Source organism: Felis catus, chromosome B2 (assembly GCF_018350175.1).
Source record: "Felis catus isolate Fca126 chromosome B2, F.catus_Fca126_mat1.0, whole genome shotgun sequence".
In the NCBI taxonomy this organism is placed as follows: Eukaryota; Metazoa; Chordata; class Mammalia; order Carnivora; family Felidae; genus Felis; species Felis catus.
The window spans coordinates 20,520,880-20,545,385 of NC_058372.1; the positions used below are offsets into that span (position 1 = coordinate 20,520,880).

Genomic DNA, 24,506 nt, shown 5'->3' on the forward strand with positions numbered 1-24,506 from the left:
AACACATAAAATCCAAAGTTGATAATTAAGGTTTTAAGATCTGTGGACTACTCTGGGTGTAATTAGCTCTGTGGACCTAAAAAATGGCTTTGGAGGTGTTTTCCTGCTAGAAGCATGGAAGGCTTCTTCAGTAGGCTTCAGCCCAAGTATTTTCTGCTAAGTATTATGAGCATGGATAGAATGGAGATGATTATGTGCTTTAATTTTAAAGCTTTGCCTGGGCCCATCTGTCGTTCCCAGGGAATTGCACGTTTAAAAATCTGACATTTTAAGTCAGAGTGCTGGCTTGTTTATTTTCGATACTGATTCATCAAGGAGTTGTACAAAATCATGCAAGCCAGCTTATGTGGAATGTAATGGAGTATATTCTGGTCTAAGTAGTACTCTACAAGCCTAGTGATGAGTTAAGTTTTGTTTTGTGCCTGTTAATACAGCTGCCACATTTATCTCTTCCTGTGCTGGTGGTGCGGTCAGCTGTGCCGCTCAGAACTCTGCAGCTGTGGACCTCCGGCTGCTGGTCTCACATGTTGCACAGAGCTAGGTAACTGTGGAGCAGTAAGGTGGGGACATCTTGAATTATTGGAATGTAGACCTATTACAGAATCCTCAGCTTGGAACTGTTTCCACTTTTGGCTGTGTGGCCACCCACCTTGTATAGTGTCTTTGGATTTGATGACCAGAAGCTTTAGAACAAAAACTTACCTGTGGTTCCTTTAAAAATCACAAAAAGTAAATGAGACTTCTTGGAGGGTACAAAAAAAGCAACCCATAAAGTCATCAACATATAGCCTTTATGGGGGCACCTGGGTGGCTCGGTTAAGCGTCCGACTTCGGCTCAGGTCATCATCTCGCGGTTTGTGGGTTCGAGCCCCACTTCGGGCTCTGTGCTGACAGCTCAGAGCCTGGAGCCTATTTGGGATTCTGTGTCTCCCTGTCTCTCTGCCACTCCCTGCTCACACTCTGTCTGTCTCTCTCAAAAATAAATAAACATTAAAAATTAAAAAAGAGACAGCCTTTATGTCATTTTTTAATCCTGAAAACAGTATTAGTGTCTATGCCCTGCTTATTAATTATTTAATAGACTTACGGATTTCACCACATTTGTTGTCTGGAGACCTTGCCTTAGTATTAAGGACCTAGACCTTGATTTTAGAGTAAGAAGGACAGAGCCTGTGGGTTTTCCTTACACTAACTAACACGGTCATAGGAAATTTTCTTTCCTTACCTGCTTCCCTCTTTTTTTAGAGAGACATGACTTTATTTTTTTATTATTATTTAAGCAGAAGGATGTATGTTTAATAAGAAAAAAAAAAAGGAAGAAAGCAGTAAATCACCCTAGTAACTACCTGAAAATAACCATTGCTTTTTAACATTGGTGAACATCATTTTAGACATCTTTGTGTAAATCCAAATAGAAGGATGGATAGAGACATGATAGCTGAATGAATAGCTGGGCCGGTATGAGGGAGAGAGCGCATTTGATAATGAGATCATACACTTTTTTTTTTTTATGTGTATTTTTGAGAAAGAGAGGGAGAAAGAGAGAGCGAACATGCCAGTGGGGAGGGGGAAGAGAGGGAGGGAGACACAGAATCCCAAGCAGACTCTGAGCTGTCAGCACAGAGCTGGACGCAGGGCTGGAACTCACAAACTGGCGATATCATGACCTTGAGCTGAAGTCAGATGTTTAACCGACTGAGCCACCCAGGCACCTCTGTTTTTTTTGTTTTTATTTTTGTTTTGTTTTTGTTTGTTTGTTTGTTTTGTCTTATGGGGAGGGTCATACACCTTTTAAGCTTAGGTATTAATTTTTAATTTTATTTGAATTTAATGCAACAGGCACTTAAAACTGAAGGAAATACCTTAAAATAAGTGTCACTTTTGCATAAAAGAAAGTATTTACTAAAAGATCGTTCAAGGAAAAATAATTATAAAAAACATTTAGAAGTTAGAGTCATGATGTTATTATTTATGCATTAATTAATGCCTTGAGAGTTGGAGGCATTCAGACATTCACAGCTTCCCTCACCACTCTCTTCCCCAACCTCACTTTTAACTTGATCAAGGTTTATAGTATTTGCTTTCTGTCCTGAAGTCCTAATGCTGCCACTTAATTTATTTAGTCTTAGACTCTTGACTTCCTTCTCATTTGTTTGCTGGATCTTTAATGATGATATTATAATTCTGTTTGTTTCCTTAGCCCTGTACTTTCAATTTTTATTTCATGCAATATGTTTGCTCTCTTTTAATAAAGAGAGATTTTGTATAACGGAGCACCTATGGACAATTTTATTAGGTTTTCTTTCAGAAGGGGGAATGTGTCTGTTTCATCTGTCTCTCACATATTATGAGCCTTTCTCTACCCCTCATATCTGTTTCTGTACAAATTAAAGCATATTAGAGTTCTAACAATTTTGTCAACTTATTTTCTTTTTCTGACTTTTGGGGGATGAAATAATTAGGGGTTAGGAATCTCAGTTCTTGGCCATCATACCACATTTCAAAGTTTATAGTATACAATTATAATTTTTCCTTGTTCAGTAAGTGATGGAATTTTTTACCTTTTTTTTTTTTTAACTTTTTATTTATTTTGTGAGTGATTTAGGGGACTAAGTTTGTGTGGTTTTGCTTCAATCTGTCTCTACCTAGAAATGTTTAAGAAGTCAATGATTTAAAATACCAATTTTTATTTTTTTTATTTTAGGGAGAGAGAGAAAGCCCAAGCAGGGGAGAGGGGCAGAGGAAGAGAGAGAGAGAATCTTAAGCAGGCTCCACACTCAGAGCAAAGCTTAACATGAGGCTTGATCCCATGACCCTGGGATCATGACCTGAGCCAAAATCAAGAGTCTGATGCTCAACTGACTGAACTACCCAGGTCCCTAAAATTAACCAAAAATTTTTAGCACTTTACTAGTTAGAATTTTTACCAGCATCCTCTTCACGCACTGCCTCTCCCTTTTCTGTTCTTCCTACCTCTGCTCACATGTAGCTTACTAACAGATTTTTTGGGCACAACTTTGAGAACATAACTGGGATCTGACCATCCTCACCACTTCACTAACTGCTGCCACCCTGGTCTAAGCCACTCTGATCTCTCACCTGGATTGTTCTAGTAACCACATAACTCATCTTTATTCCTTTCCTGCCTATAATCTGTTCTCCACATAGGAGCCTGAATGATCCGTTTGGAATGTAATTTGGCTCTTGTCATTACTATATCAGAATCTCCTCCTCTTGCTTACAGAACAGCCAGACTCCTCACAGTGGCCTAGATGATTCTACATAATGGCGCCCACTCTTTTATTTCCTTCCATTTTCTTTTCCCACACTTCATTCGAGCTACTCTGGCCTCCTTATTCTTCTAATATGTGCCAAACGTGCTTCCACTTCAGGGCCTTTGCACTTGCTTCCTCTGGAATACTCTTGTCAGCCTTTTTTTCTTTTTTAAAATTTTTTGTAATATTTATTTTCGAGAGAGAGAGACAGAACGCAAGCAGGGGAGAGGCAGAGAGAAAGAGAGAGAGGGAGACACAGAATCCAAAGCAGGCTCCAGGCTCTGAGCCATCAGCACAGAGCCTGATGTGGGGCTCGAACCCACGGACTGCAAGATCATGGTCTGAGCGAAAGTTGGCAGCTTAACTGACTGACTCACTCACGCGCTCCGTTGAATACTCTTGTCAGATTTTTGTACATTCTCATTTCCCATCCATCTCTGCTCAGGTGTTAACAGTGAGACCTTCTTAGCTACTCTGTAATAATCATGTTCCCTCGCTCTGGCATTCTCTGGTCTCTTTACTTTGCTTTTTCCTCCAGAGTATCCACCCCAACCTGGCATGCTAAGTATTTATATGCTATCTGTCTCCTCAACCAGAATATAGGTTCCATGAGTTCGGGGACTCTGATTGTTCTCTCCAGTACCCCTGGCACCTAAAACAGTGGAGTTACGAAGTAATTATTTGTTCCTTGAGATGAATGAATGAGAATTCAGCTAACATCTAATACCAAGCCAAAGTTACTTGCTTATGTATGTATTTGAGGTTCACACATACCAATCATGATAGAATGTATTTGTTTTTCTTGTGTGAGGACAGTCGGGACATTGTCACCTATCGTATGTAGCACTACTGTATGTGGTGCTAATTTCAAAAAATCTTTTGGTTGAGAGAAAGTAATTTGACATTTCTTGACTCTTTAAAATAAGTATGGTCTCCTGAAATGCAGACAACAGGGGAAACGGCTTCCTGCTGCATTAGGTACAACCAGTAAGTGATGTGGAAGTGATAGGAAGGTTAAATAATAGGCCTTTTCCTCTTGGGGTCTCTAATCATGAAGAAGGAATGTTTGGTATGGTCACATGATTTTCTTGTATTTTAGAAAAGCAGGTTTCATTAAATTTAGAAAGTAAACCTTTCTTATTGTGTGGCTAAAGAATTAAAAAGTCAGCAACTTCTAAGGGACTGAAATTTCTAAAAATGGGCGTTCTGTCTGAGCACAAAGACAATCCCTGTAAGGAACAAAAGTGTGCCTTTGTCAGATGTGTCCTAATTAAAATTTTAAAGGACATAACAGATGACAAAATAATGTCATAGTCTTGTAATTCTTCTCTTAGGTTAAGCCCAGAATGATCTGAAAATGATGAAGCACCCAAAGACCACAGAATGGATTTTTTTTTAAGTTATGTTCAGAGTCAGGGGGAAAAAAATCCAATCAGGAAATGATAGAACCACTGCTTGGGAAGAATGATGTAATATTAATATGCCACATAAAGAAGGCAGATCTAATCAGCTCCCATTTTGTTTTGTTTTCATCTTTTCTGTTAGAACAAACAATGATTGGGAACATAATTTTCAGGGCTAAAATATTATCTTTGATATAACTAAAATAAATGGCTGCTGATTAAAACATTACTTTTTAAAAGCAGAATCCTCCTCTTTTACCATATTCTCACAGGGAGGGACCTAACATTTTTCTGAAAGGGAAGTCACAGTCCCTGCCCTGCTGAGGAACTTGGGACCTATTCGGGACTAGGTTTGGGTAGGAGAGGAAGGCATGTTGTGAAACACTACTAAACCTCTGTGTAAGCAAATGCAAGGTAAAGTGGTGAAATACCCACATACCTGGTAAAGGAATTTCAAATAAGAGAAAATCCTTATAGGGAAAGGCTTAATCTAGGAGGGCTTTATTATGAAGCCAGGACACCGTAAACTGTTCTCTTAAGACAAGTAAAACATTGTCATTAGGAGACAGGACTAAGGAAAGCATTTTCAGTAGGGATAGTAAGTAGAATAATAGTAATAACAACCTTCCTTGACTGCTTACAATGTGTGAGGAACTGCTCTAAGTGCTATTAATATTTAAATTACTTGTCAGCCTAGTACCCACTCTGTTATCTCATTTAATGTCAGTTCTGAAGTCCTCTCATTAGTTGTTCCATTAATTTTACAAATGACGAACTGAGGTGCTGAGGTGTTAGGAAAAGCAACAGTGACAGTGCCTGGCTCATAGCAAATGCTCACTCGGTATTTGGCAAGTGAATGAGTGAGCAAGCAAACATGCAAGTTACACAACTAAGTGCTCAACTCTACATTTGACTACAGCTCCCTGTCACCTGCGTGCAAAACAGTGAAGTGAAAACATTTGTATACAGAAATAAAATGGGTTCAGTAAATGAAGAGGTCTGAAGAACTAATGGATGAAAACCAGTTTCATTGATGAGATCACAAGAGGACAATGTTGAGGGTATGAGCCATGCCTTTAGAGGCAGGGATCTGATTGTATTTATTTTTGAAAAAATTTAAAAAATTTTTATTCAGTTTTTGAGAGAGAGAGACAGAATGCAAGTGGGGAAGGGGCAGAGAGAGAGGGAGACACAGAATCTGAAGCAGGCTCCAGGCTCTGAGCTGTCCACACAGAGCCCGCCGTGGGACTCGAACTCACGAACCTTGAGATCATGACCTGAGCTGAAGTCGGACGCTCAACTGACTGAGCCACCCAGGCGCCCCTTACTACAACCTGCTTTCTGCACTTATTAGTCATATTGCCTACTGTTTGTACCTCAGGTTTTTACAGATGCCAGAAATCTGTGAAATGGGATAGTGATCCTCTCCTAATTTAGGAAGATGGGATTGAGAGGAGTAATACATGGAAAGTACTTAGGACAGGTCTAGGCACATAGTGATAATAAATAACTCTAATAATTATCATGAGCAGTTGTGGTTCATTAGAAAGGGAAGTCACTCGAAGGAAACAGTCCAGAGAAATTTATTTGAATCTGGCAGTGGCAGTCAGGATGAACTAGCAGGCAAGAGCAGAAGCAGCAATGGGAAGTTGTTGAAGCCTTCTGGGTACCAAGTACTGCCTGCAAGAGAGAAGTTTGTATGAATGAGAAAAAGGGAGAGGGAGGGCTAATGAATCAGAGAGACATTGTAGACATAATGAGAATGTAATGATAAATTTATCAGGCATTTTATATCTTTTTGGAGAATTCTGAAGTCATTGTTGACAACTTGTCATTGGAATTAGTACCTAAATGCCCTTGGCTTATACCTCAAAGCTCATGAATGATGTTGGTTCTAATTATGACATCCTAAATATATTGGCAAAACTTCTTTTTTCCCTTTTAGCCAGCCTATCACAACCAAAATAATATCAGTTTTTTTGCATAGTTTCTTGAGATCTAAAACAATTCAAGTTTTGGGGGTGTTTCTTTTAGCTAAGTCTTGAACAAGGGCTGCTGATTGAAAACCCATTGTCTGTTTTATTTCAGTGCAAACAGCTTCTGACGCAGTCTGTAGACTCCAACAGAAGGAGCAGGAACGAAAGAAGGTAAAAGTACATCATTTGGATAATGGGACCTACAACTCCTATTATCATCATATTATTAGCAGTTGCTTTTTATTTAAAAAGTCTCTGAATTTGTTTTCTTTATGCAGTGATTTAAAAAGTTTAAAAATGGCTAATTCATTGAAGATGTGTTCAGGAGGTATGAACACTTGATTGTACCACCCATATTTTTATAATTCAAATTGCAGATCTCTTTTTTTTTTTTTTCCTTTTCAACATTTCCAACTATTCCCTGAAAGCAGTATTTGTCTCATTGAGGAGAGATAATAAGACTTTTACATGGAACAAAAAATGCCTACCAGATTGGGAATATAAATCTTTTCTTTGAGCCTGAAGCACTGATGAGTATGTTATGTGTATTTCTTCTAGAAAAGGAAGCATTCATGGCCGTGGATGGGTTACTTAATGAATAGTCATAAGAGTATGCGAAACACTTGCTGGGTAATGCTTTGCTTATTGAAAGTATATCTTAGTAAGTTTAGATGTAGAAAAACAACACAAGAATTTAAGGTCCTGTGATCATTTGCTGTTTTCACTTAGAGTTTCCATAAAGTATTTTTATAACTTATTCATTGTTCTGAACTAATAAAGATCCACTTTTTAAGAAATGCTGAAAATACTGAGTCACTCTGAATATAGTATCTTTTGTGGGTAAATAAGTGTTGCTATCTCCATTTCTCTGGAATGTGCTGTGGTTAATCCACAATAATAGTTCAGATCTGCACTGTATATAAAAATACAGTGGAATAAACCATGCCAGAGTTTACATTGCTGTACCCTCTGCTCACCTCTAAATATTGATACAGAGTTTAAAATTCAGCAATTTGGTGAATTAGGCCTTAGTGAAAGGACTAAACATTTCAGGCAGGTGGGAAGGCTGCCCGAGAGGTGTAAGGTCACAGCAGGCTGGGTCAGGAAGCAGGGCCATTGAGCGTGTTGATAAAATGGCAAGGCAAGGCCACGGGCAGGATCATCTGTTACGGTGTCATGCTTGCATCATGTCCAGAGAACACTGTAAAGACAAGCACAGGACCTTACATAGGCCATGCCAGGCTGACACCGGATGTGTTTCTTTAGTTGTCTCCTCTGCAAGGTGCCAGTGGGGATATTTCAATTTGTTAAGTGTAAGGCAGTTCATACACTCAGGAACTAGCAGTCTAGAAGAGGGAGCCCCAAACCACTAACACTAGTGCACTGTAGGATAAACTAAGAGCTGTGATCAAGTTCCGAAGAACTTTGTAGGATCTTGGCTAATGTATTCAGAAGATGGTGACATTCAAGCCCAGCCTTGAGTAGGGACTCAAGTTTGATAGGAACTCAGTTTGATAGAGGATGGGAAGAAAGATATTGTAGGGCGAGGGATACAGTGTAAGCAAAGGTAAAAGATGTGAGAAGTCAGCAGTCTCACGCAGCTGATATGTAGAGTATCTAAATGGGTATTTCCAGAGTTAATTGTAGAGTCTTGAATGCGGTATTGAACGGTTTGTTGTAGTGGATAGAACGCTGTCTGTACTGGCTATTCCTGTAAATAAGCAATTCTCTTGGTTTTCAAAATAAAATAAAAGAGTTGTGGTAGCACGTTGCTATGTGATTTAAGCAGATTCACGTGAATGTGCACTCACACATTATTGGTCTTCCTAAGACATTGTCAGTGCAGTTATGATTGTGATTAAATGTCAATTTTTGTCATTCTTGAGCATAACCTAAAATTATAATTGGAATAGTTCCTCTTGTCATTTGGAACTTTTATCACATTTGGTGTATTAACTGTATATAGGCAGGAGAATGACCGGCTTAGGTGAAGAAGTAACTGGCATCTTCTACTTGTGGTAGTTCCTTTTGTCAGCCAGCTGTTTGCCCTTGGACAGGTCCTTGCCCTTCCAGCTCCTCATCTGCAAAATAAATACCGGTTTTACTTACCTGATAGGTTGATTCTCTCCTTACCAGATAAATTGTATTACGTAATCTACATGAAACAGCTTTGCAGATTGTCTCTCACTCCAAATGTAAGGCACCATTTCTCCCCTGCCAGCCCAGTCATTTGTTTAAGGTGCAGGTGTTCACTGTGCGGATAAGAGCCCTGCTGTGGTCTGGTTAGAGTTGGTGAAGCATTGAGAATCCTGCCCATTCATGATTTTGTAAATTAAAAGATACTAAGATACCATCACATGGTTTGAAAGAAAAAAAAAAAATGGCCTCAAGAAATAATAAAAGCCCTTAGATTATGTTGACCTTAAATATACTTCTTATAGGTATTATGTCAGAGAATGTTACTAAACCATTTTTTAATGTGGAATACACATTCAGTACAATGTACTGAAATGTGTTTCACTAAGAATTAGTATGCCATTTATGAAACCTACATGTATAAGAATCTGTTCTAGGGGCACCTGGGTGGCTTGGTCGGTTAAGCATCTGATTTCGGCTCAGGTCATGATCTCACGGTCTGTGAGTTCGAGCCCCGCATCGGGCTCTGTGCTGACAGCTCAGAGCCTGGAGCCTGTTTCAGATTCTGTGTCTCCCTCTCTCTCTGCTCCTCCCCTGTTCATGTTCTGTCTCTCTCTGTCTCAAAAATAAATAAACGTTAAAAAAAAAAAAAAAAAAGAATCTGTTCTGATTATTTTCTCACGATAATTTAATAAAATTAACCAGCTGAAAGTTACACAAAAATGTATTCCTCAGAGCTCAGAGAAAAGTAAAAATTCCTTATATCCTTTCAGGGCAATAAACTTTTAGTCTTTGTTTCTTTTCTAGTACTTCTCTAATTAGCAGAATATTTGAAATATGTATCTTTAAGGACTTTTTTTTTTTTTTTTACTGCTCTATCTGGTTTTTGCTGAAACTGACATGGCAGAGGTTTCAGATTACATATATATATATATATAAGATGTAGACATAAAGTTTAATGTTTTATCTAGCAAAGGTGTACAAAGCAAAATCGACCTGTAGCTTCATTTTACAATCTAATGGTAATTGTTGCCCTTGGTTATACTTTTGGCTACATTTTGTATATTTGAATACCTCTCAGGACAAAGAAAGATGGGAGTAGTAATGGAATAAAATAGACTATTGCCATTAATCATTAATTCTTTTATGTCAAGACAATTTGTGGAATTCTGTGGGAAGTAAATTATGATAAACGTCATTCATCCAAATTACACTTCCCACAATTGATACCTAAAAGTACATTCAGAAGAACAATAAATGCACATTCCCCAGTTATTTGACATATGTCTTGAAAAACTACCCACTAACGCAAAGCTGCATTTTGGAAGCTAGCGTTAAGAGTAGCGAAATGAAAATACAACTAGCTTAGAAAATTCACTGACTCTGAAAAATATTCATCAAGGGAAACGAGCTGTTAATATCTGTAAGTAGTTTAAACTTAGGTTCGTGCACAAGTGTCAGTTTGTGAAGCCGTATTCAACCAGACTGGACGTGATAATAAAATAAACATGAATCCTTTAATTCATCTTGTCTCTAGAAATTTATTAGATTTGGTTATACCCCTGCATGATTTTTTTCATGAGAGCCGTGAAATAGCATATACATTATTCTTGATAGAGCTTAAAAATACAAATAGATCAGTATGTAGTATTCTATTTAAAATCCTTACTGATGGCAGTTATTCTGACACTTCTTACTAAATGAATTAAATTCTTTATTTGTTGGTGTAAGGCATAGGTAAAATTAGTGACAGCGTATTATTGACAGATGTTTGAAAGGGCCTTAGACTTTCATTGGCTTATTCAGAGTTTTCCCTTAGACTAGGGTTTCCCAGCCTCTGCAGTATTGACATTTTGGAACAGATAATTCTTTGTTGTGGAAGCTGTCCTGTGCTTTGTGGGATGTTTAGCAGCATCCTTGGCCTTTACCCACTAGATGCCAGTAGCCCGTCCTCTTGTGCTGTGATAACCAAAAATTTGAGGGACAAGAGGGTCAAAATCCACCTACCCCCACCCCAGTTAAGAATCACTTAGACATAATATATGCAAAACTTTTATGTATCCCAGAGTTCATTTATAGACCTGTTTAAATTTATCTCTAAAGAGGTATATGTAAGCCAATTTTTATTACTATTTCTTTCTCTCTTGTAGAAAGAGATAAAATCATTAGAGCTAAGTACTTCTGGTACACAGTTATGGTGTATTAATAAACTTTCTCTTCATTTTCTTTTTTTTTATGTTTACTTTTTGAGAGAGAAAGGGAAAGAGAGACAGAACACGAGTGGGGGGAGGGGCTGGGAGAGAGGGAGACAGAATCTGAAGCAGGCTGCAGGTTCTGAACTGTCAGCACAGAGCCTGATGCGGAGCTCAAACCCATGAACCATCAGATCCCGACCTGAGCCAAAGTTGGAGGCTTAACCAACTGAGCCCCCCGGAAGCCCCTCATTATTATTTTTTTTTTTCAACTTTTTTTTTTTGTTTTTTTTTTATTTATTTTTGGGACAGAGAGAGACAGAGCATGAACGGGGGAGGAGCAGAGAGAGAGGGAGACACAGAATCGGAAACAGGCTCCAGGCTCCGAGCCATCAGCCCAGAGCCCGACGCGGGGCTCAAACTCACGGACCGCGAGATCGTGACCTGGCTGAAGTCGGACGCTTAACCGACTGCGCCATCCAGGCGCCCCCTCATTATTTTTTTAAAGTTGGCATTTTCTAATTTTATCTTGAGAAAAACAAACGTATCCACTTACTTAAGAAATGCAGTTGATTTCATTTAGGAGGAACACTCTGAAACCTGATTTGAGAATTTTTTTGTTGTGGTAAAATACACAGAACATAAATTTTAACTATTTTTCAGTGTGCAAATCTGTGGCATTAAGTATACTCCTGTTGTTCTACAGTCATTACTACCATCCATTTCCAGAACTTTTTATCTTCCCCAGCTGAGACTCTGTGCTCATGGAACACTAGCTCCCCATCCCCACCCTCCCCCTCCATTCCTGGCGACCACCATTCTACTTTCTGTCTCTATAATTTGACTACTCTTGGCACCTTTTCTAAGTGGAATCATACAACATTATCTTTTTGTGAGTGGCTTATTTCTCTAATATAGTGTCTTCAAGGTTCGTCTGTGTTGTAGCAAGTATCAGAATTTCATTCCTTTTTAAGGATGACTAGTATTCCGTTATATGTATATTCCATATTTGTGTATCTGTTCATTTGTGGATACTTGGGTTGCTTCCACCTTTTCGCTTTTGTGAATAGCACTGCTTTTAACGTGAGTTCATGGTTCTTCTGGGTATATATTCAAAAGTGGACTTACTGGATGAAATGGTAATTCTGTTTTTAATTTTCTGAGGAAAATTTCCTGTTTTCCATGGCAGCTGCACTACTTTATAGTCCCTTCAGCAGTGCACAAGGGTTCCATTTTCTTCACATCCTGGTCAACTTGTTATTTTCTGTTTCTTTGGTAGCAGCAGTCCTGATGGGTGTGAGATGGTCTCTTATGGTTTCAATTTGCATTTCTTTAAGGATTAATGATGTTGAGTATCTTTTCCTTTGCTTATTGGCTGTTTGTGTATCTTCTTTCTAGAAATGTTCATTCAAGTCCTTTGTCCATTTTTTAAACCAGGTTGTTTTTGTTGTTGTTGAATTGTAGGAGTTCTTTATATAGTTTGGATATTAACCCTTTATCATATATATGATTTACAAACATGTTCTCCCATTCTATGGGTTGACTTTCAGTCTGCTCATAGAGTCCTTTGATACACAAAAGTTTTTAATTTTGATGAAGTTCAGTTTATTTTTACTTTTGTTGTCTATCCTTTTGGTGTTCTAACAAATAAGTCATTGCCAAATCCAATGTCTTGAAGCATCCCTCTCTTCTAAGAATTTTATAGTTTTAGGACTTAACATTTAGATCTTTGACCCATTTTGAGTAATTTTCGTATATGATGCAAAGGTCCATTTTCATTTTTATTTGCATGTGGATATCCAGTTTTCCCAGCACCATTTGTTGAAAGGATTGCCCTTTCCCTATTGAATGGTTTTGACACCCTTATCAAAAATTACTTGACCTTATATGCAGGGGTTTATTTCTTCTTCTATTCTGATGGTCTCTCTATCTCTGTGACAGTACCACACTATTTTGATTATAGTAGCTTCGTGGTAAGTTTTGAAATCAGGAAATGTATTTTATAAAATGTAGGTTTTATTATTATTCAGATATGGTGAGGCCAACAGATAGGGGGTGGTTGCCATGGAAAGGTTGTTTGTTACTCATAGTTCCCAAGAAGAGGATGCCTGCCATGCACATGGGACCCTATGAGGAAGCACCAGAGTTAGTCAGGAGGCAGAGAGTGGGGAAAATAGGTTATTGTAGTTGCAGCAGGAAGGAACATGTGAGGCAGGATTAGCAGGTTCAGGATTGACTAATTTGAATGATTTCAGCAGACTCTGGGGCATAGGGCTCTCCCTGGCTATCTGGCCTTGTGTGATTAGGGCAGGTGGATAGTGGCCCAGAGGGTGAGAGCCCAGTAGAGGTGGTTGGGGTATAGGCTCTGGGCTGGTTAGCTTGCATATAAAAGGTATGGTGTGGGGGAGTTGTTTACTATCTCTAGGAATAGGCTGGCCCTGGGAGGGACAGTCTCTCCAGGGCGAAAAGGGTCCCAGATGTCAAAGCCTCCTGGACACATGGTTAATAGAGTGTGAAGCCAACTTCATTCTTTTTTCAGGATTGATTTGGCTATCTGGTGTCACTTGAGATTTCATACAAATTTTAGGATGAATTCTTCTGTTTCTGCAAAAAACATCATTGGGATTTTAATAAGGATGCCATTGACCCTGCAAATCACTTTGGATAGTGCTGACATCTTAACTACATTAAGTCTTCCAGTCCATGAACATGAGATGACTTTCCAATGACTGTGTCTTTAATTTCTTTAAATTTCCTGAAATTCTTTAATTTCAGGAATGCTTTATAGTTATCAGTGTATATCTTTTTTCCTCCTTGGTTAAATTCATTCCCAAATACTTTATTCTTTTCAATACTGTTGTAAATGGAATTTTCTTAATACCTTTTTTGGATTGTTCATTGTTAGAGTATAGAAATGCACTGATTTTTGAGTATTGATTTTGTATCCTGCAAAATTTGCTGACTTTGTTTATTCTAGTAAGTTCTTTGTTGCAATCTTCTGGTTTTCTACATATAATATCATGTTGTCTGTAAGAACAGGTAATTTTACTTCTTTCTTTCCGATTTGGATGCTTGCTCGCTCTCTCTCTCTCTCTCTCTCTCTCTCCCCCTCCCTCTCTCTCCAAATTGCCCTGGCCAGGACTTCTAATACTATGTTGAGTAGAAGTGGTAAAAGCAGAATCGCTGTCTCCTTCCTGATACTGGAGGGAAAGCTTTCAATTCTTCACCACTGGATATGAGGTTAACTGTGAGTTTTTCATCTATGGCCTTTATTATGTTGAGATAGTTTCCTTCTATTGCTAGTTTGTGCAGTGTTTTTATCATGTAAGGGTCTTGAACTTTGTCAAATGTGTTTTCTGCAGAGATTGACATGATTTTGTGTTTTCCCCCTTCATTGTGTTGATGTAGTATATTTCATTTATTGATTTGCATGTATTGAACCATCCTTATGGTCCAAAAACACTTGTTATGGTGTATGATCCTTTTAATATGCTGTTTATTCAGCTTACTAGTATTCATCAGGAATATTGATCTGCAGTTCTTTTTTCTTATAGTGTCTTTGTCTAGCTTTGGTCTCAAGACATTGATGGCCTCATAGAATGAGTTGGGAAGTCTTCCCTTCTCTTCAGTTATTTGAAGAGTTGGAGAAGGATTAATGTTCATTCTTCTTTAAATGTTTGGTAGTATCACCAGTGAACTCGTCTGGTCTGGGGTGACTTGATTTTTAATGCCACATGCTTTTTCATATGACCTCTTGCTAGAAAAAGAAAAACTAGTGCAAAGTTAGTTCTAGCTTTGTTTTCAAAATTAGCAGGAGTCCCACATATAAGTCCCTAAGTGGGTGGTACACAGTGTGTGCCTATGGATTTTTTTTTTCTGCCTATTCAGGCATATTCAGTCAGGTTTTTTAAAGCTCTTAATTACTTTTGAAACTGGAATGTAAAATACTTATTAGTTTCTGTCATTTTTAAAACATTGCTGATCCTGAGAGACTAATAATTTAAATATTTCATTTAAATAGCATTATATAGCAAAAAGAGTAGAAAACTGGATTTTTAACCTTACTCTACCCTGTTCTCACTGTGTGACCTTGGAAATTGGTCTATAGGAGCAGTGTATGTACAATATTTTATACCTAGAATAGACCTGGTTTTAACATCCCCCCAACAAAATTATTTTTAATTAATAAACCTGATGTTAAAGAATAATAACAAGAAAAAAAAATGCAGGTGGTGTTCTTTTTAACTTTATGTATGTAGTCACACTGGTAAAAAAAAATTAAAAATTTAAGAAATATTACACCACCAAAAGAAAAAAAGAAGAGATTAATAAATTTAAGTACATCAATTATTATTTTTTTTTAAAAAAGGAAGCACCTATTATCCAAATTAATGTTATGGTAATGAGTAATAATATTTTAGTTTGCTTTTGATTCTTATGCAAATTTATTAATAACTTCATCTAATTTGATCTTTGACTATTTAAATAGTATTGACGGATTTATCAATCAGGTTTGAGTCATAGTTGATTAAAAATGCTTTTTTTTATAATTTTGAAAAATTTCTCACATGAAGCAATAGATACATAGTTCAGAAAAGTTTTAAGCATAAAGTCTGGAAGAGCTTTATAAAAATCACATATCACGATCAATTCCAGAAATTGCAATACTGTCTTTGTTTCTTTGGCAACTATTCTAGTGGCTCCCAAAGTCCCCACAGTATAAAAAAGTTTAAGTACAAATAAAAACATATGCAAGTTTAAGTACCAAGAAAAGATAATGTAGAATAATGGATTGGAACTAATTCAGGTTTCATCTGCAGTTGCTCTACTCTCATTATTTAACTGCAGTAATATTTCATTACTCCCAGGGAGTTGGAGGGGCTGAGCATCTAAAGAAAGCTTAAATGATTCTGAATTATTAGGAATTTGCTTTTTAAATAAACCTGTATAGCCGACTTCACCTTTGTCTGGGACGGGCTATATAACTAGAAGTCCTCTAAATTAACTTCAGTGTAAAACACAAAACTTCTTAAAGGATAAACAATAGAAATGTGTTAATTTGAAACGTATTATTAAAATTCGACAGTAACCTCAGTAATTATTTAGAGCTTTAGACCAAAGAGAGATTTTTGGTTTAGGAGTATTTTATCACCAGCATTTTTCAGTATTGCCAGTGCCTGCTGATGATAAAACACAGTCTTTCATTTGTTTGTGTCATTGATTTAAATTCTCTACAGACAATACACTCTCTTATTGCTTGCACCCAGGGCAGAGCTCTCCCACCCTCCTGCTGTTGCTGTGCCTTTCGTACATATTGTGTCATTACTGAAAAGAGAAGGCTGCAGACCAGCCTATGTAATAGGACTTCATTTTGTTGTTCTTAAAGAAATACATTTGTATAAACATCAGGAAAAAATCTTCAGTACTCATTGAACTACTAATAATGCCAGGAAAAGGATCCTAGAGAAAGGATTTGGTATGTATGTAGGGGAACTATCACTTCCTATTAGACTTGTATGAATCTGTTTGAATGTAACGATAGTTTGATGGGATTGTTTTTCAGATGTGTTTTAATTAGAGGAATACTTATTTCAGACTAAGTCTTCTGTAGAACCCCATTAATTGAACATAAAAGCAGAATGGCTATTTTTGAAAGTGATGGGCACAGGTGATGGTAGTGTACAGTGAGTTCAGTATTTATAAAAGATTTTTCCTTATTTCTGAGAGTTCTTTGTATTATAAACAGATTCATTGGCACGTCAAGCTAAATCTGTGGATTCTCTAAGTGTATGAACTGGGGCGCATGCTGGCATTAGAATGGGTTTGGTGGCACCGAGGACGTATTGCTGCAGTCTGTCGGGAGCCATATCTGCTGCTTCTGATGAAGCAGCTGCTCACCTCCTTGTTATTTTGTCCAGTAAAGTCACAGCTGGCCAGGTCGCATGTCCTCACATTTGGAGTAGATACACCCTAGGATAACCTTCACGCCTATTGACTTAGAACACTGTTTACCTTTTGCTTGAGTGATAAGTAAGAGACAGCTAATTGGGGCATTTTCTGCTATCGTATACGGTAAAACCTTATGTGTCTAGGAGTTTTAGCCAAGTTTACCACAAGGCTGAGGTTTTATCTTCTTTAAGCACACCACTTTTATAACTTTATCTTGGATGGAACTCTTTAAAAACGTCTTTCATACTTGTTTAAGCAGCTGATGTGTTTTGCAGATGGATTCTGAGTCCCATGGTCTTTGGGACCTGCAGGCCTCTAAGAGTAGGTGGCAGCCTGGGGAGGGCAGGAGGCTCCGTGATGTCCCCGAACCCCCAGGACCTCCTCTGCCTGCACGTGCTCCACACTATGTACACACGCTGCTTCACAAAGAAAATAATAAGTTTAAGAATCAAAAAAATTTGTGTATATATATATATATATATATATATATATATATATATATATAAAATTTCATACTTTCCTGGTTTTTGCAAAAAATTTACTAAATGTTATAGACTAACTTTCTTTATGAATTAGGAATTACTGAGAATATACAGTTTTACATTATGGTGAATATGGAGGTGTCCTCAGGGAATTAAGAGAAAGAGAGAATGTTCTTTTTTTTTTTTAATCTATTTTTTTTTTTTTTTTTTTTTAGAGCGAGAGAATGTGAGCAGGGGAGAGGGCACAGGGAGAGCGGTAGAAGGAGAGAGAGAGAGAGAACCTTTGACTTATTTATTTGTTTGCTTGTTTATTTTGCGAGAGAGAGAGACAGAAGGCACAGGCAGGGGAGGGGCAGAGAGAAGGAGAGACAGTCCCAAGCAGGCTCTGCACCATCAGCACAGAGCCTGATGCTGGGCCCAAACTCACAAACTGTGAGATCATGACCTGAGCCGAGATCAAGAGTCAGACACTTAACCGACTATGCCACCCAGGTGCCCCAGAAGAGAGAATATTTAAGCTGGCTCCCCACTCAGCACGGAGCCCAACACAGGTCTTAATCCCACAACTCTGGGATCATGACGTGAACCGAAATCAAGAGTTGGATACTCAACCGACTGAGCCACCTAAGCACCCCAAGAAAGTGGTTTTCTGTACCAGATGCCCTCAAAGACTGTGTTTTAAGTTTTTGTTACCTGTGTTCTCCTGCCCTATATGTAAGGCTGATGCCTATCATTTCTTCTGGTCTCATTTATCAGCATTTTTTTTTCTAATTTGTGACATTTAATATGGTATACTTTTGGAAACCCAGTTAACTAACGGTTGGAATTATGTGTAAAGTGGGGCTCCTGAGTGGCTCAGTTGGTTGGGTGTCCGACTTCAGCTCAGGTCATGATCTTGCAGTCTGTGGGTTCAAGCCCCGCATCAGGCTATGTGCTGACAGCTCGGAGCCTGGAGCTTGCTTCGGATTCTGTGTCTGTCTCTCTGCCCCTCCCATACTCACGCTCTGTCTGTCTGTCTCTCTCTCTCTCTCTCAAAAATAAATAAACATAAAAAAAAAAAGAATTATGTGTAAAGTAAGGTAAGTAGATTCAAAATCAGAAGAGCTTTTCAGGAACACCACAATGCTTGTAATTGGACTTCTTGGTATCTTTTTTTTCTTTTGATGGATTAAGTCTTACCATATAGTTCTCAACTAAATTTCAGGAAGATGTTATTTCCAGGTAGCCAAATTTTATTTATGTATATAAAGAGTATGGGATTGTCAGTATATGAATGTATAAACTGCCTTCCATTTTTTGTTTTTGTTTTTGTTTTTACTGATTGCTATGAAGAATGCAAGTTTGCATAGTACTTAACTGTTATTAAAAGTGAGAGGCTATGAAATAGAATGACTTTAAGAACTTCTTGATAAGAAAGCAAGACTAGATTTTCAACTGGATTAGAAACTGGTCAGCATTCAACTTCTTTTCACCTGGACTGTGAGGCCAAGACATGATCTGTCTTCTATGAAAAAGCTAGTTGGATGGATATATGTATATATATAAAATATCATAATATCCTGAAACTATAAAATAGACATACCAGTATTTAGCAACATCTTAAAGTCTTTTCTTAGAACCAGATGGTAAATAGTGGAATCATCAAGGAAGATTGAATTGAGTACAGGAATGGGAAGAGGAAAGTCACTTTTATTTGAGTGCCTGTATTCATATTATTACAAGAATCTGTTCCTGAAATTAAATTATTAAAATTAAAGGGAAAAATGGGGAAGATAAAAAGTGGTTTGATCTGGCTTCTAGATGTTTTGCTTATAATTCATATAATAGTAATATCAGTTTTCATTAAGCTCCACAGGCACTGAGCTAGGACCTTAACATGTATTGCCTCTGGTCTTCATAAATATTATTTATGACTGTAAAGTATTAGTCTCCTCATTTTAAAGTTAAAGAAACTTTAACTTGCTCAGCCTCATGCAACTAGTAGCAAGTGAACCAGAATTTGAAGTGTGCTTCCCAAATCTTCATTTTTCTGTGGAGTTGTACTAGAAAAAGTGCTCGCTGGTGGGAAGTGGAGTCCGGCCTGTTGCCTTGTGGTCCAAATCACAGGGTTGGCTGGGCCAGTTATGGTACGTATCCTAAAAGAATAAGAAGAAAAGAAAAGGTGGTTAAACAGCATCTGAGCATGCATGTTTCGTTAGTGTTTTCTGTATTTATTAAAATAAGTTACAGCTAAAGCAGGATTCCATTTTTGAGGGAGCTCGTTTGCATTTTCTTCTCTCTCAGAATATAATATGTTTGCCAAAGTTCCATGAAAAGAGTTTAATGAATTCTTCATGTTTTATTCATCTTTTGGAGAATTGTAGTCCATGAGACTGAAAAGTTAAAAAGTAAAGTGGATTTTGGTTAACCTGTTTCCCAAATTTGTAGCGTCAACAACCCCTCCCTAGCCCTCTCACCCACCACCGTGGTGCCTGTGCAGGTCCCAGGGTCTGGGACACATACTAAAAGGGAACATTTGACTTTAACTCCAACCTCAGCCTCTAATCCAGCCTCTTTTCGCTTGAAAAGGCTCGGTGCAGAGGAACTTCAGATCACATTGGCAGAAAAAGCTCTTCTAATCGTTGTTTCTGTCTTGCGAAAGAGACTTTTAGCTACCTGTGTAAACCTTCCTCTGGAAAGATCCGATTTGCTCTTTGTGATAGAAAAAGCATGGGTTGGGTATCACAAAGACCTAAGTTTGAGTCCAACTTCATAGCTGAGTGACCGTGAAGAAATGAAATGTGGTGTCCTTTAAACCTTAATGTCTTCATCTGTAAAGTGAAAGTAATGTAATTTTATGAAAGCAGTTTTTAGAAGCAGGTAAGATAGGCAAAACAGCTAGCAAAAATATGCGCTTCATAAATACTTAAAAGAATGATGGATCGTCCAGCTTTTCATCCTGTTTATCATCAGGACTCAGAGGGGAGAGAAACCGGAGCAGCAAGGACACATGGCAGCATGAAAAACAGCTTCCTTTTTTTCCTGTTACCTATCTTTCTGGTGTGGCCAGGCACCTGGGCACCAATGTCTGCTTCTACCAGGTGTCCTGTTTTCATTAGAGTGCTGGAAATCAGTGCTGACTTGAGGCGCTTTGTAACTTGTTATGGTCTGCATCTGTCATAGTTTTTGTTTGCTTCATAGGACTTAGTCTGTATCAAAGCTTAACTTCTGAAGACATGTATGTAGAGCATTTAAGGCAGGGATAAAGGATAAAGTTATTTTGCAGACTCTCTTTTCCTCTTCAGCTCTTTGTTGTGCATCTTCAAAGATAATAATTTTAATTGTACTAAATGTATGCCTTTTTGACTTTCACGTGGTTTTGTCTTTATTGTTGTGGTACTCAAAAGGAAATTTTTTCGTCTTCGTCTAGAAATACTAAGAAAATCTCAAGAAGAACTTAATATATCTGACGCAGACGCGTTAGGTGTTTACTTACTTTAAGGGATGGAATTGAAGACATGTCTTCCATTCTTTTCCAGTGATTCACAATCTATACTTTTTTCATGCATCTAAATATGGAAGACATGCACTTTAATTTAATATAATAATGCTTCTTTTTGGCATATATTCTTTAAACTTGATGTAAAATTTATAGGTAGTTAAATGGAACTTGAGGAGAAATAGAGGCATAAACTTTTACTTGGATTGTGTTTGATTTTGTCATTTAAAGATACCAGATATTTTTGAGATTTCAGAAATATGGTTACCCATGTTCAGTCATGGTAAGAGAAGCCTTAGATGTTTCTATACGTCGTGTTCCTATTGGACATTAAAACTGTAATGCAATTTTAGCATGTGTCTTTCAAACTTATTGCTGTAGTAACCAAATATTAAGAGGTAAAGTTATGTTTGTCTCTTCTGCATAGCAGAATAATTGTCTGGAAAATGTCATGTGACTTTTAAATTTCTTTTCTCAGATTCTTAATGACCATTTAATAGCTAGTGAAAAACAGCATATAATCCAGTGGGAAGATTTCATGAAAGAACAACACAGCAAACAGGCTGAAGTGGATGAAGAACACAGAAAAGCCATGGAGAGACTTAAAGAACAATATGCCGAGATGGAGAAGGACCTAGCAAAATTTTCAACCTTTTAAGAACTTGAACCACAAGAGTGACAAAGTAATAAGAAAACATTGACTTCCCCCAAAAAACTGTTCCCACCAAACCATTTAGCCTCTGCTTCAAGCTTAGCAATATATTCAGTGGCACTCTTACATCAGAAGAAAGAAAGGTCTTACTGGAGTCTTAAGTGTTTAATAGAAGAGAGCTACATCTTTCCAGTTTTAAGTGCCTACATATGATTATTTGAATGGGGAGGAGTAGCAGGAAAAATGGTACAAATTTGTTTTTTGTTAATCAGAATTGGGTGTTCTTTCCATTGATCATCTCAGAGAACTGTTAAGTACAGGCTTCTTAGAAAAATAATTTAATTCATTCTCACACAGAGTGAACAGTAGTTATTTGACTTAGAAGCAGATACAGTAGCTGCCTGTCATAACGTCCTTGGCTATTGGAAGAGTGTTATACAGTATTATTCCATGAGTAATGTAGACAAAAACAACTGTCTTTGGAGCAGAGATCATATTTAAGAGAGGGGACAGTCAAAACCTTGTCTCTACTGAGGCAGAGATGGCCACGTTGGCCTTTGAACTGCCTGCTGGGAAAGGTTACAGATTTTGCAGTTCAGCATAATGCCGTGTGTTTCACTGAGTGACAAAACACACTTGTTAAATTTTGTGGCCTTCTGGCACTTAATATTTTCAACTTTTAAAACATACTTAGAAGGAAAAGCTTACCAAAAATATATTTGACTTTTAGCCTTTCCAAGAACCATAATCTTGTCCGTAGTATTCACCTCATTTACCTCGTTTTTGTGTCTGTTTTGCTGTGGGTAAGCTTTGTAAGATAAATAATGTCCATACATGTTTCAACTGTTTAATGAGTAATCAGCAGAATCTGCCAAGGAGTCCCTCTGGAACCATATAAAGATTCTGGCTCTGAATAAACCAGAAGTGTTTGCCCACATAGCAAATGATCCATGTTAAATGTAAATCCTTTTTTAGTGTTCAACGTCTGTTCTCATAAGCAGGTGTATTATGATGAAACATGTACCAATTCTGTCATCACTGTGATCTTTAAAAAAAAAAAAATCTGCTTTTAACAGTCTAATTGAGGAACTAAATTGATTTTTTTATTTGCCATAAACCAAGCAAAATTAAATGCAATAATTTCTTGAGATTTATGGCAAATGAATTTGAGGTATGGGTAAATCTTTCAAATATTGTTTTAGTGCTCTTCAGTAAAGACAGGGGCAGGAAAGAAAATACCCAACTCTCTTGTGTTATCTCAGTCTTGCTACTGCAGAAAAGTGACAATGCTTGCTTGTGTAAATTTATGGCCCCCTGTCAAAGCTTCATTCTTGGCTCCATGTTGAAAATGTGATTAAAGTTAATAGAGGAGATGAAATAAGTATTTGAGATTTCTTTCAATAACACTGAACTTCTGCCAACTTTCTCTGTCCGCTACTGTAGGCTTGACAGGTTCATCAATCATTCTCTGGTACCTGGACTAAAAAAGAGCACTTGCTGACACAAAGGCATGTTGGAATTTTCTTAATTCTCTTTCAGTGGATGGAAAAAAATAAAACCGTACTTCCAAAAATAGCCCACACATGAAAAGGGAGGGGAACCTTAAATGAAAATTCCCTTTGTACTGTAGGCAGTTTTTGGAATGCTGTTAATTGCCTGTGCACCGTTTGAACAGATGCTATAACCAAGAAATCAGGACTGTGTGTGTGAGAGCAAACGTACTCTTAACTGGTTCCTCCATCCACTCGTGCAGCAGAGGTTTCTGATGGTGTTTGTTCATCTCATATGAATAATAAATACCATTATAAGTTCGTGTATTTTACATAAGGATCTAAAGGACTTCTTAAACCAAAATGAATTGGTGGGCATCTTGAACTTTAAACGTTAAGATAGTACATTCTTTCTTTATAACTTTGTGAGCTATTCAACATAGTGTGTGAAAGAGACAGTTGGTTTGCCTTCCCCTTAATATTTTCCCTCGCATCTCAGTTTCCAAAGCACTTTTGATAGGTATTTTATTTACATAAAAAGTTAACTTTAATTTTCAACATTTCTACTGTTTATGTGGTTGAGCAGAGGTAATATAGGTTCTGTGTAGCTCACAGGATTATTTTGTAATGATCAAATGAAATAATGTTCTGCCCTTTTAAAGTGCTATAGCAACATTTGTTTTTAAGGCCTAAGTATTTTCTGTTTTTCATTATGATTTCTTTTTTTGACTTACATATTTGAGGGTGGTTTTTCATTTCATAACCTGTAGATTTTTAAATTGTTCTTATAATGAATTTATACTGTAATTGGATTGTGGTTAGAGAATGGGGCAGTATCAGACTGGTACATTGAAATTTATTTGCTTTATGACCTAAAATATTGTTAGTTTTTGTAAGTGTTTCATTAGTGTTTCAACATACACTGTTTTCCAGTTATTGGGTATCCATTAAACAAACTTACAGTGTTGTTCAAATTATCTGTTTTACTGTTGTTTTCCTTCTCAGTGATCCCTCAGATTCTGAGATATGTTGAAATTTCCTACTCTAGTGGATCTTCTAATTCTTCCTGTCATTCTGTCAATTTTCATTTTCTGTATTTTGAAACTTTCTTCTTGGGTACATATAAGTTTAGCATTTTCTTTCTTCAAAGCTTAGAATAAATCTTACATTTATAGTGTAGCTTCTATTCCTAGTAATGTTTTTTATTTAGTTTTGTATTACTTTTAAATCTGTGTTTTTTAACAAAAATTCTAGGTGGATTTTTTTCTTTCTGTCTGATTATCTTTTTTTTTTTTTTAATTTTTTTTTCAACGTTTATTTATTTTGGGGACAGAGAGAGACAGAGCATGAACGGGGGAGGGGCAGAGAGAGAGGGAGACACAGAATCGGAAACAGGCTCCAGGCTCTGAGCCATCAGCCCAGAGCCTGACGCGGGGCTCGAACTCACGGACCGCGAGATCGTGACCTGGCTGA

The 24,506-nt window shown here is 37.4% G+C and overlaps 1 protein-coding gene across 1 annotated transcript in view; it reads left to right on the forward strand.

Moving 5' to 3' along the window:
• Positions 1-24,007, forward strand: part of BLOC1S5 (biogenesis of lysosomal organelles complex 1 subunit 5) — a 46,114-nt gene extending 22,107 nt beyond the window's left edge. The window contains exons 4-5 of the mRNA XM_003985823.6: positions 6,767-6,825; positions 21,370-24,007. Coding sequence (XP_003985872.1) covers positions 6,767-6,825; positions 21,370-21,549 — 239 coding nt within the window. The 3' untranslated portion in view covers positions 21,550-24,007. The remainder of the gene's footprint in view (positions 1-6,766; positions 6,826-21,369) is intronic.
• The last annotated feature ends 499 nt before the right edge of the window (positions 24,008-24,506 follow it).